The sequence below is a fragment of the Toxotes jaculatrix genome, chromosome 18 (assembly GCF_017976425.1).
Source record: "Toxotes jaculatrix isolate fToxJac2 chromosome 18, fToxJac2.pri, whole genome shotgun sequence".
In the NCBI taxonomy this organism is placed as follows: domain Eukaryota; kingdom Metazoa; phylum Chordata; class Actinopteri; family Toxotidae; genus Toxotes; species Toxotes jaculatrix.
This window is the reverse complement of record NC_054411.1, coordinates 17,987,630-18,000,770: the sequence shown is the minus strand read 5'-3', so window position 1 is coordinate 18,000,770 and position 13,141 is coordinate 17,987,630. Positions and strand designations below refer to the sequence as shown.

Sequence of the window (13,141 nt, the reverse complement as noted above, 5' to 3'; positions counted from 1 at the left end):
ACAGTGTATCTATGCTTTCTATGATTCACCAGTGTAAATACACAATACACATCCATTTCCAAGTTTGGTAAAGATAAAGTGTTTTCACATGGCTGATATTGGGCATTAACCAGATTAGTAAAGGTCATTATACCAGACAGAATGATGGAAAAACATGATTTTTAAAAAGGCTCTGTTGAGTTGATGAGAGTCCCTGTGTCTGACCAGGCAGGCAGATATTGTACATAGTGTGCGTGCCAAAACAGACAGAGGAAAGCCGATTACTCTTTCCCTTTGTCAGCAAAGTTGGCTCCGCTAGGTCACAGTGGGGGAGAAAAGTCACCAAAACAACACAGTAGCTGTATGCCCTGCTGAGAAGAAAAAGAAAAGAAAACTAATGCATCTCTCATTGCCTGCAGCAAGTCTCGATTACCAACTGGCCAAAGCAAAATGGTGCCAGGTGCCCAAAATGGGCATGTCCACAAGGTTGTACCAGTCACAGCACAATAAAAAATAGGATGAAATGTGAAATACTTTGATCTATCTCACTGAGGGCCTGGTTTAAACCTATTTAAAGACATATAAAAATAATCAAAGCTCAATGACCTTGTTAAAAAAAAAATCTGAAATACTGAATATGTAAATATGTAAATATCTTAATTTCAATCATATCTTCATTTCCTACATCGCTTAAAAGTCCATTGTCTGTATGTGCTCTGAAGGTTTAGAGATTTTACAGCTAGTGGTACAACTTGCACACTGGAGCATGATCAGCTTCCAAATTAGCTGTGATGGTACAAATCCTGCTAGTAAGGACACAGCTGAGATTTAAAATGAACACAGAGAACCTGTCCTCCTCCAGCAGATGAGATGTCAAACTCTAAGTCACAATGGGCAAAACACATTTTTGGGAGGGGGCTTTAGAGTTCAGCCAGAGTTGAGCTATCCTACACTGTAATCTATATCTAAAAGTACTGTCTTGAAAAAGAAAGTTTTCCTATGTGTTCATCACCTGCACTCTTCAGTTTATCATTACAGTTATTATTATACAATTATTATACAATTCACATAAAGGACTTTAAACCTCAGTGACACTTTCTCATGTGACTCATGTTTAAACCCAAGCAGGGAAGCATTACAGGGGAATACAGAGGAAACACCCTTAAGTACTTGTCACCATGGAAACAAGTGATCCCAGACCCAGCCCTCAAGGTGCGGTCTCCCAAGGTGACGGTCTGTGGATGAAGATGGACTCCAGCCCTGTGACAGACCACACAGAGACCCAGTCGGTAACCTCTGGTGAGATGCCCCAAGTCATTCCCCCTGCTCATGCAGTGATCACCAGGTACTACAGTGTGATGGATGATGAGGGTGCAGACGAAGTCTTCATCCCGCCTCCATCCTCCATGGCTCTTTCGCTGCCAGCAGAGGGCAGCACAGGTGCAGTGGTCAGTAATTCCAGTGTGACCCTTTCAAATGGGGCAGCTGACGCCACAGAGGCTAAAGCTAATCCCAGCGGCTTAGACTGGCATCATGGTGAGAAGCACTTAATGGCAGCACAGAAGAAGGTGGATGAAGTGACAGCAACTACAGCACAGACCCCTAAGGAGTCTATGGACCCCACACCTCTGCCCAACAAGAAGGACCCCACAGATCAAGATCAAACATCTATGGAGGGCACAGGGTGTCTGATGGAAACAGGCCGTGATCCATCAGGAAGACACCATCAGGAAAACACCACAAGAGACAAGGAATCAAATGAGGAACCTGGGGATACTGTAATTTGGAGGGAAACTGATGCAGAGAAAGACAAACATCCAAAAGAAATTCCTCCAAATGTTGACGCAAACTCTGACAATGTGACACATTTTGACAAAGAGGGAGACAAAACAAAATCTGAGGATATTTGTGGTCTTACAAAGACAGAGTCAAAATTAATTTCAGAAAATGTCAACTGTGACAGCATGGGGACAAATGTACCAACACCGCCTGGTCTCAGTGTGAAAGATGATGATTTCGAGTCCTGCAAATGCAACCACAACAAGACAGATTCAGCAACCAATCAGCCACAGGTAGTGGGGACTCCTGCAGAGATGACCACTGATGACCAAGAGCATATTGACAACAGATCTTTGGACTATAACCTCACAAAGAATGACTGGGCAAGGAGAGAGAGCGGCAACACACAACTGCCCCAACTCCCCACCTCCGAAGGCTCTGAGGAGACAATGACGAAGGGAGAGCAGGGAGATGGAAGCAGGAGAATAGCTACTGATATCCAACAAGGACAGCAGCTGCTTCAGCGTCTTCAACTGGTGCAGCAACGACAGGATGGGCATATGTCAGAGAGTCCTGCTACCTCCCAGCCGGTTGCCCAAGAAACGAGAGGTGAGGGAAAGGTTGTGTTTGAGAAAGAAGTGGATGATTTGTCCACAGGAGAAGCAAAAGTGACAGGTGGAGATAAGAGGGAAGAGGGCAGCATTCACACCGTTATGGACGAGGGAGCAAAGACAAACCAGATGGAAAAGGAAAAGAAAGAAGAGGATGACAGTAAAGACGGTGAAAAAACAAGGCGGTCTTTGTCCACATTGCCTGAAAAGCCACAGGATCAGAGGACTGTCACAACAGAAGCTGAACAGAAGCAAAGTGACAGCTGGGTGCCTGCAGATTTGTCTCCAATCAATCCCCATGAATTCACAGAAATTCACAATTTATCTGCCCAACACAGGTTCTCAGCTGCTGAAACCTCCATGGAGAGGCAGATTCAAGAAGCAGCCCAGGGGAAGCAAAACCTGCAGAGAGCTGGGGGTACCTTCAATCTTGCAGAGAATCCAGATGTACTGGAGATTCCTTTTAAGACCAATATCTCGCTTGAGCCACTCCCCCCCAAGGCTGGCCAAGACCAAAGCAGTGACTGGCAGGTCTCTGAGGAGAAGATACAGGAGACAAGTCCAGAGATTCAGAAAGAACTGATGCCAGTCAACCAGGGGAAGATCCTAGGAGGGTACAGCAAAGGCGACGTCCACCAGTTAAAGGAGACAAAACTGCTGTTTGAGGCTTTCCAGCAGGATAACACAGAGGGTCCAACAAGGAACAGGAAACTCCCTACCTCAATGACAAGAGGTCATGTTTATCCCTCTGTGCTGGAGCGCACACATAGCCTAGAGATGTTTTCCCTCAAAAGCTGCCTGGTGTCCAGAGCACATTCCCTCAGGCTGTATGAATCTGCGATCTCTGACAGGGAGAAAAGTCCTGAGAACCTAAGATCAAAGAGCCCAACTGGGTGTTCACGAGATAAAACACACTTATTCCCTTACCCAAAACAAGACAAGCACCTGCGCCTGTACAGAAGCATGGACTCCATAAGCACTGATGTCTCCACGTCAGCTGCGGAGACTAGGAGCAAAACAAGGGACAGAAATGCAAGACAAGGGTCTCCCATCCTCAAACAAAACCCCTTCTTCAAATTGCGCCCAGCCCTAGCTCTGCAGCCGGAGGTAGAGAAGGACATCAGGGAGGCCAAGGAGAGAGAGGAGGAGCTGCGCAGACAGAGATGCACTCTGTACGGAGAGAACAGGCAGAATAACCAAGAGGAGGAAAAGTCACAATTCACAGAGATACTCGTCCCAGGTCAGTCTGCATGGGCTCTGTGATATGTTTAACATGAATATCAGTGTATCACTAAATACATTTACTCATACAGTGCACTTTTCTGAGATACTATGGTTACCAGTGACTTTGCAGACATACTAAATCAGATGATAAGCTTATAAAACATGATGCATTGTTATAGAATAAACAATCCTGTAAAAGATTTCACCATCTGCTTCATCACTGATGATTGGTACACCATGGAGGTTAATTTGGTTAATTTATAATTTATTTAATAATTTATTATTTGGTTTTAATAATTTCCAAATTCAGAATATTTCAATGACTCCTGATTTGATCATGTAGACAAACGTCACAGTGTTAAGAAAAAGTATGTGGAAAATATTAAAACGTTTATGAAATATATTTCGAAAGATGTATCATGCATCATGTAAATACTGTCTAAAAAGAGTCACTTCGATCTTTATTCATTGCACATCCTCTGAGCACTTTAATGAATGCCTCTCCACATTATCATCACATTGTGTTATCCAAGGAGTCTTATCGACAACTTAGTGTCAACCCTGTCACCGGCAGTTAAGGGCACATCACTCTAACAGAGGCCTGATCTGAGTCAGCAGATGCCAGCGGGCTAAGCGACAACATGAAGGCTACTATCTACACTCCAGCTTCAGCCAGGGGCAGTTCTGGTTCAGTTATAGTGTTGTGTAAACACAAATGACTTACGACAGTTGATATGTGTTGTTGGAAGGGATGCATTAAGTGTGTGCATATGTCCACTTTCTCTGCATTTTCTTTTTTCATGTCTGCTGTTGTTGCCTACATACCCAGCAGGGCCAAGCTTGAGGACCTGACTAAACAGTGCACCCAGCCAGGGAGTGTGTCATTATATTGCACCACGTTAGTATTTTCAGTGGCTGGATAATGATGTGTGGGTTGACTCAAGGTAAAGATGATGAATGTGACAGCAGCATAATGTGTCTGGGCTGGGCTGGACTGAAGGAAATGACTCATTCTTAAGGTCAGATAAGCTGTACTGTGTCATCCTAACCATCCATGACACAACACTTTATGAGAATTTATAACCCAGATACACTGATATCTTCACAGAGGGCATTTCAGTACAGTTTGGAAACTCAAAATATAACCATGATAGAGTTATTCCTGATTATTTACAGTAAATAATCAGGAATAAGCAGTCAATGTCACGTCAAAGCCTTCGTCAGTTTTTACGACAATCCTCAGGCAGATTCAAGACAAAGCAGTGTTCGCTTTTACCAATCTAAATGTATATATACCTAAAAAAAACATAGAAAGGGTGCAAATAACCATTTTACAAGCCCAGCGCTCTAAGTTACTGTCACTTCAAGGGCAAATTAAGTATCACTAGCAGACTTTATCAGCTGCAGCTTGTGAGCTAATTAAGCCAAAATTAGCTTCATCACTCAGTTGAAAGCAACTGTCTCTGGCTGATTTTTTAAGGTTCCAGACTGACTTGTCATAAAATGAGAAAATGAGAAATGATATTGTGCTAAGAGACCAAAGCTAAAGTTACATGTCCGGGGCAAAAAGTCAGTATACTCACTAGTTGATGATACACGGAGGAGACACAGAAATAAAGAAAAAGCGTTGGTCTGGTATTGTAATATAGTGCCACAGTAGTTAGTGGTACTATAAGTACTATACTGTAAGTACTGTAAGTACTATAAGTACCACTAACTGCTGTTCATCATATGTACTACAACAATCACAAGGTTAGAGGTTGTTCCAGCTTTCACATTGCAAGGCTTTAGGAGGACGACTAACCATTGTGTTTGGCAAATGTAATCCATCCCAGATGATGAGTTTGCGCGAGGTTGCTGGAGTGTAAACTTTCCCAAATCCAATAGAGCCTGACAGAGTTTCTAACTTTAGCCTACACTCTGTTAAAGTAGCTCCAAGTAGCAGCTCCTTGGAGCTACTTTACCTACACAAAGTCTACAAAGTGGATGTGCTGGTCGTGAACTGGGCTTCTTTTCTTTTTTTAAACATAACCCCATTAACCCCATTTTCCCCTTCATGTTGTCCTTTAGATGTCAGAAAACAGTCCAGGGGAAAACTGGAACGGGTGTGGCCGCCTCCCTCCAAGAATGACCAGATGAAATCTGAGCAGATACAGGTGATGAGTCAGGTCTACTATTACTGTAAACACTGTTTTGTTTTCTTCATCATTCTCTAAGAGCTGCACATTTGTTTCGTGCACAGCACTGGCAAGAACACAGTGTGGCATCGTGTTACATTGTCACTAGTGCAGGAAAACGATTCTGGGCTTGGCATCTTCTATTCTATTCCATCAGTCTGATCCTGAGTGGTTCCAGAAATTGGCTGAATATCTGTCATGGGTTACAATCAGCTAAACCTATAGGACAGGGGTTTATTTGTTCTCTGGTCATATTGTACAACATTTAGTTTTATACTCATCTACTACAGTGTTTGTTTATGTGTTTATTGCTCATGATGTTCATGCACCTTTCATACAATCTCAAATTCAGAGACTCAAGAGGAGGGAGCTAATCTCGCTCTCCTCTAATCCTGTTCTTTCTTCTGTCTTATCCCACAGCCGGAGTCAAAAGTTCAAAGAGCGGGAGGTCAGAAGGCTCCCCTGTGGCAACGCTGGGAGTCCGGCCTGATCAACGGGCAGCCGCCGTCGAAGGAAAACAACTGACACCGGCTGTCCTGATGTCTTCAACACTTCACATGAAATATGAAAATAAAATGATCTGCAATGCTAGAGCTGCATAAACCTAAATGGAGATGAATCAATATAACCAAAACTCTGACAGTAGTTCCAGCTTAAATTTGTTCTGGCTCTTCTAACTCTGCTTTGTATCTGTGTCAAATATGCTTTTTTCTATAACACTAGTTTTATTCAACAGATAAATAAAGCAAAAGAATCTCTTCAGTCATTCTCTGTCATTGTTTTCTATCAGTTGTGTAATGTAAACAATAACAGTGCTTATACTGTAGTCACATCGTTTATGGGTTTTTAAGAGGATGCCAAATTTCAATGTACAGTTCAACTAATTGGCATACAGCGCTGTAATTATCATCTCTTTCTGTAAGTCTCTTCTTCCATGAGTTCCCACTGCAGATTGCCAATTCAGTTTTTGCTTTGGGTTTTAGATAAATGAAGTAAATAAGCTCTGTAGCAAAAAGAAGGGTCTGATTTTTTTTTTTTAATTGTTTTTGTTCCATGTACACAAGTTTTAAAAATAGAAAATGAACACTATTCACTGTCAGAATTCAGTTTAAACATTAAAGGGACTCTCCACCAATTTTACACATCAGGTTCAGTTTACTTGTCACAGAGAGTACTAGTGGTTCTGCTTAATAGTTGGAGGTAATTAGATACCAGTAGCTGACTTTAATCAGGCAATAATAGAAGCACATTCACCTCTAAGGCCAACCAGAGGGGGGTATAGTGATTGTAACTACAATTCTTTTTACATACCTATATACCATAGAACTCTAAACTAAAAATCATCCCAGGACAAACAACAGAATCTTACAACACAAGATAATAAAGTGTCCTGGTTAGGTCTTGGGCCACCATGTGCCGCTGGAACAGTTTCAATGCACCTTGGCACTGATTTTACAAGTGTCTGGACTCTACTGGAGAGATGAACACCATTCTTATAAAAGATATTCCCTCATTTCATTCATTCATGTTCTTCCTTTAATCTGCCACCTGTCTGTATAATGTCATCCAATCACTGAGTTGATTGGAAATTCAACTTGCAGCGGGACCAGCATGACCAGATTGTGTAATACCTAAATAAAGAAGGAAGTCCATGGTAAATGTAGCCATCAGAAAATCTCCAGTTAAACTTTTCCTGGTTGACTTGTGATCGTGTCTACTAGAGAGAGTTCGGTTTCTAATCTCTACAATCAGAAGCACGCAGCTTAGCCCATCTAAGTACCATCTGTCAGCCCAGTGACTCTGCCAAGGGAGGAAGGACTTTCACTCTGCCCTTCCTGGCTCGGATACCCCAGTGTTAATTGGCTGCAGTTCTCACCAACCCACAAACAGCACACAGGGCCAAGGCCGAGGTTTCAGCTATTATGGCATTTTAGGATGAGTTCCCCAAAACACCCTGAATACAGATCCAAACTGCCAATGGAAGGTGTCAGTGTTTGCCTAATGGAAATTCTTACAAGGTCACATACACAAAGTCCATGTCCTGCTTCATTTGAATGACCGTCCTCAGACTGATATTGCTGAATATCTACATAACTGGAACGGGAGACTGATGCACATGGTGTCAAAGGACCCTGTGAAATCAAGGCCAGGATGTCCTTCTTCGTGTTTGTGGCCAATCTGTTGCCACTTCTCAATCTGAGAATTTAGTGTGGAACATGCATCTTAATCTTCAGCACTTCTCAGTGTGTCCTGTTAAAAGACACCAGCCTCATCCATCTCGATGACAACAAATTTAAAGGCGAGCAAGCACAGTCAGACTTTCTCTAACCATCAGACATCTGTAAATGAGTGTACATCTAGGCAGAGGCAGGATGAAGCTACGAGTTGTGACAACAGGAACCAGGGGAGACATCAGAGAGTCAGTGCTGGGCCTTGTGCTGTTTTCCAGCACAGCTTCATATTTACTGTACAGGCATGAGAGTGCATCGATCTTTGCATCTAATTCTTGACAAGATAGCAAATAGATGTATCTCCCAAAAGCATCTATTCCTTTAAGCTCTGCCACAATCAATTTTTCACCTAATGGGATGGTTTGAGGAAAGGGTAGAAGAAATTATTTATATTATATTAGTATTTACAGTATTATGTGATATGGCCTTTCAACATACGTCAATGCAGTATATTTAAGATAACTGCTATACATCTACATATGAATATGGGGAAAAGTAAATAATCACAAAATATGCATAAAAGTAATCATTAGAAATGTATCACAAGACAAAGTTTCACATGACATTATCAAAAGACCAGAAGACATCAGAACCGATTGAGTGTATGTAGTCATGTCATTGTGAATGACATGACTGATGATGATGAAAAAACACAGAGCATTAAAGTCTTCCTCTTATAAACATACTAAACATATTAATTAGAACTATTCATCCTTCAAGCATGGATGCGAGTTTGTATTGTTTACCAGTAGAGGGCAGTATAGCTTTAATAACTAAGAGAAAGCATTTCAGGACAACACAAGTCAACTGTGTCCTTTTAGATGTGATTATGGGCATTAAATTGCTTGTTCAATCAAAGTATGCAATTACTGCATATATACTGTGAAAAGCTGCAGCTATAGGTATTTTCAGAATTCAAAATGTGAAAAAAAAGTCATATCTTTAACAATGTGGTGAAGCCCAGATCTTTTGACCTAAAAGATCAGTTCATCAGACATACTTTGTGTTCTGGATCCCATTGTATGTCTTTAGGTTTCTTCATATTCCTGTTTAGAATTACTAGTGCAATACCAAGAAGTCATTTCATTGGAAGGGTAAGCATATGTTGAGAAAGTACAGTAGTTATGTAACCTCTGTAATTTATCCAATGATGAGTCACTTATTTCGCAGAACTACAGCCACCAACTACATGCATTATCAATGCTATGTACACTAAGATGAAAAAAAAAAAGTTGCTTAAGAGCACATCTGCGTCATTTTCTGCAATAACATGGGGGTGGTAATTTCTTCAGATGTTTGGCTAATGTTCTGAGTCACTCATGAGGGTTGTCATGTACTGAGCACATTAAGGCCGTGTTGTTCTAAAGAGCAAACAAACTCTGCTCCCGTGAAAGCATGAACAACATGCCAGGGAGATGAATCTCACAGTAACGTGTACCTTGTATCATCATGATGAGCACCTTCTTTCTGATAAAACACACTGAGACAAAGCAGGAGCAGAATCAATTTTCTCTGAGTATTAGAAAGAAGATTTGAAGAGAAAACTAATCTGTTGAGGATGATTGTTCAAGGATTCGTAACGTTCCCACACTTCCTGGAAAACCTAAGTTAATTATCAGTTTCATTCAGACCAACCTTTGGCAGTGATAATACGCAGGCTTCCAGCCAGAAAAAAAAGCCAGAAAAAGATTGACAGTTGAGGAAGAAATGTTAAAATGGGGCTAACACTGGGTTTTACAACACAGAGACAGGGGGTTAAATGAAGACAGTACACTCCAGTGCTATTATTGTATGCCACCCTGCCTCCAGTGCACAAATACCAAGAGCTCTGTGAGTGGGCGCTGATGAGCGAGTAGAGCAGTGACAGCTCTGACATCATCACTCCTTCACCGCCGTGAGATGGGGCTTGACTCGGTCTGCACCAGCGGCAGCAACCTAACGCAATGGACAGATGATGGATGACTCATTCTTTCCACCCACACGACTTGCCAATGTCAGGATCCATCATGAAGGAACTCTCACTTGGCTCTGGATTAAACCTTTCCACATAATCCATACAGCACTAAAGTTAAACTCAGGGGAAGCTTAGACACGTAGCTTGGATAGTACAGGAAAAGGGGAAGTTACACCGGTGATTCCCAACCAGGAGAGAAATTTGTTTTTGTTTTTTGTTGTTTTTTTTTTCAATCCACATATTAAGAGGGAAGTAGCTTCAAACGGTTGGAATAGTTTGCCTAAAGTACAGGATAAATGGTTCAACCACCCAAACAACAAATGGCTTATACAGCTAATAAGTGTTTGGGACAGTTAGCTAAGAATAATGAATAAATGACTGAAACAGTAAGCTCAGTGTTATGGCTAAACTCTTGAAATAACCTAAAATATAGTATAAAAAGCTAAAATATCTGGCTAAAGGTAAAATTGATTAATAGTTGAAACAGTTTGCTTAAAGCAAAAAACAGTTGAAATAGCTAACGGATAAATGAATAAAAATTTGTTTGGTAAACAGTGATGGATAAATGGTTGAAATCGCTAAAATAACAGATAAATAGTTAAGATAAATGCAGCTAATGTTAAAAACACTGGTTATGGACATGTAAAGGCTTGAAACATCCATCTTCTGCCACTCCCAAGCAGAAATAGTACAAATACAAACCAGACCGACTTCACCATCATTTGTATGAAAAAAAAAAAAAGGAACAATATCCACTTTCTGTCTATAGAATTAATAGTGTGTGTCTGAGTTACATTAAGTGAAGAAATACACTCAAAGGTGTGTTTACATTAAGTGTACATATTTCATCACATCCTCTCATTCCACAGAGAACAGGCTCTGGCTGTTTAACTTGCCCATGCCTCTTTTACACTTACTGATGTGAAATGAATGAATAAACAATGGGCTGCTGGAGCATGAGGTAAGGACAGAATAAACAGAAAAAACCTCAGATTGCCCTGGCTAAGATGAGCTATTGTCCTCAACAAGCCCTCTTATTTGTTGTCACTCCCTCCTCCTCCTCCTCCTCTCCCCTCCCGCTCTTTCTTTTTGCACAATGAAAACTCAATTGTCTAATTCCATGATCCCACATTACAACAACAGTCAACAATAACATGAAGCAGTCATGCACAACAAGATGTCACTCTTTGTCCCTTTGCCTTGTGTTTTCTATTTCCAGTGCTTCTGGGTTGAACTGTTGTCTTCTCTCACTTTCTGGAAAGCACAATGATTTTCTGTCTCTTGAATTGTATGTTTATCCAAACATTATGTCAGTTTCACAGAAAGTAAGATGTCAGATACAATAGTTCATTACAGAACAGCAGTCAATGAGATCTGTGGGGTCTTTGGTGTAGGGTCATCTTGTCAAATGTCAGAGCAGCCAGTCAGCCTAAGCACAAATTTAAGCAGAAAATTTTATACCCAAAATCTGGACTGTTCCTTTGAGCAGTAAGCATTGAACTGGGACTAATAGGGTTAAATATCACTCTGGCAGAAGTAAGGTTATTTATTTGGCCTTTTGATGAATAATAATTCGTTGTGAAATAATTTGGGATGAAATTCAGGATTCTGTAAAACATTTGATTTGATATCACATCGCCAATTCACCAATGCGCTCCAAAGAAGTGACCATCTTGTTTTATAACATAAAGCTATATGAAACAGGAAAAAAAAAGCTTTAAAGCAAACTGGAGTGGAATATCCTCCTGACTGGGGCCAAAACTGTATAACCACAGGCTACTCTGTAATTCTTGGTTTTCCAGAAGTAGCTGGTACTTAAACCAAAATCTACTTAGATGAAGTGTAATTGATGATTTTAGAAAGTTTGTTAGTTCGAAAGTTAGTTATGAGGATAATTATTACATGTAATTAGATACTTTGCACTTCTGCTTGTGTAATGAAGATGGCAAAGTGTAAGAAAGGCAGGAACAATGTCAAACACTCTTCATTGTCACAGTTGAAGTCCAAAAACTGTCTGAATTAAAGCTGGTAATAGACTGAAAACACATCATTTATGTAATGGTGTTGCCGCCTTTGATTCGGGCTGAGCTTTCAGGTCAGTGGTTGAGAAGGGTGGTCTAAGGTCATGGAGAACTTCAGCAATCACCATGGGACAAATCCTTTCACCAAACAAGACTCTAATCTTTTACGTTTCTCCTCCATCTCTTGGCCGCTGGCCTGGGTGGTTGACTTTGAGCATCAGGGGAGCAGTTCACTCTGGGTTAAGCCCTTTGAGCCAACTGTTCAAAGCTCTTTTTGCATGGTTCGCCTCTCTAGTGGCTGCTGCTGAACTGCCTCCCATTCTATTTCAGGATTTAAAGGAATGGCAGCGTTCTCGCTTGACTGTCAAGAAAATCCTTTCAGTCCACTGTATGGAACACCGCTGGGATTAGGATGCGGCCTACGTTATATAAAAGTGAAGATCACATCCTCAGTGAATGTTAAACCGAAAAAGGAAGCCTGTCATGAGAACAACAGCAACCGCTCTCAGAGCTCTCAGTGTGGCGGGGGCTGAGGTGGGAATTAGGCCTATAACAAAAATACTTTGTCAACAGAATGGTAGTTAGATACATACAAACAAACAATAAGAGTAGTAAGAATCTATGAGGTTTCTCCTTTATGAAACAAAAAGAAACAAACATAACCAACTACTCATGTCTTTGTTGTGGAAATCAAAAATAAAGGAAAAGGCTTCTTGTAAATTGGGACTGAGTCTTATGCATAAGTACAAATAGCAAGTTACATAAATTAGAAAATACATCCAGCATGGTTCTTGTGTTAGGATTAAACTAAGACTTATTAAAGAATAAAAAAATTCAAGGTCAGGAATGTAGACTGGATGTACACTGCAAGTACACTGTGGTCCTCGTGATGGAGGGTTTCACCCTTGGTTTCTAGGGCCGACCTAACGTTCATATCACAAGCATTAATGCTTCTTTGATGATAATGTGCGGAGATGTAACAGCATGTTATTATTTAGAAATTAGTCCTTTTTCATATAGGATCGTAATAAAGTCCTCAATCTTCCCAGAGTGCTTTCCAGAATCCTCCATCATCTAAGGTTTATTGTGTTCACAATAATGTTTTCAATGTGGATTTGAAAAGGATCTACTCTAAGCTTTGTGCAAAAGGGATTTCAGGAAACAT

The 13,141-nt window shown here is 40.9% G+C and overlaps 1 protein-coding gene across 1 annotated transcript; it reads left to right on the top strand.

Annotated features, from left to right (window-relative positions):
• The first annotated feature begins 1,407 nt into the window (after positions 1 to 1,407).
• Positions 1,408 to 6,526, top strand: LOC121198772. Its single transcript, XM_041063088.1, has 3 exons — positions 1,408 to 3,609; positions 5,664 to 5,749; positions 6,191 to 6,526. The coding sequence occupies exons 1-3, from the start codon at positions 1,530 to 1,532 to the stop codon at positions 6,293 to 6,295; spliced, it is 2,271 nt and encodes a 756-aa protein (XP_040919022.1). The 5' UTR covers positions 1,408 to 1,529; the 3' UTR covers positions 6,296 to 6,526.
• Positions 6,527 to 13,141: the final 6,615 nt, after the last annotated feature.

Bases quoted from the DNA above. Each gene is read 5' to 3' on its own strand.
- LOC121198772 (XM_041063088.1), top strand. From the start codon at position 1,530: ATGGCAGCACAGAAGAAGGTGGATGAAGTGACAGCAACTACAGCACAG. The intron at 3,610-5,663 runs GTCAGTCTGCAT...GTTGTCCTTTAG, and splicing joins CACAGAGATACTCGTCCCAG to ATGTCAGAAAACAGTCCAGG. The intron at 5,750-6,190 runs GTGATGAGTCAG...CTTATCCCACAG, and splicing joins TGAAATCTGAGCAGATACAG to CCGGAGTCAAAAGTTCAAAG.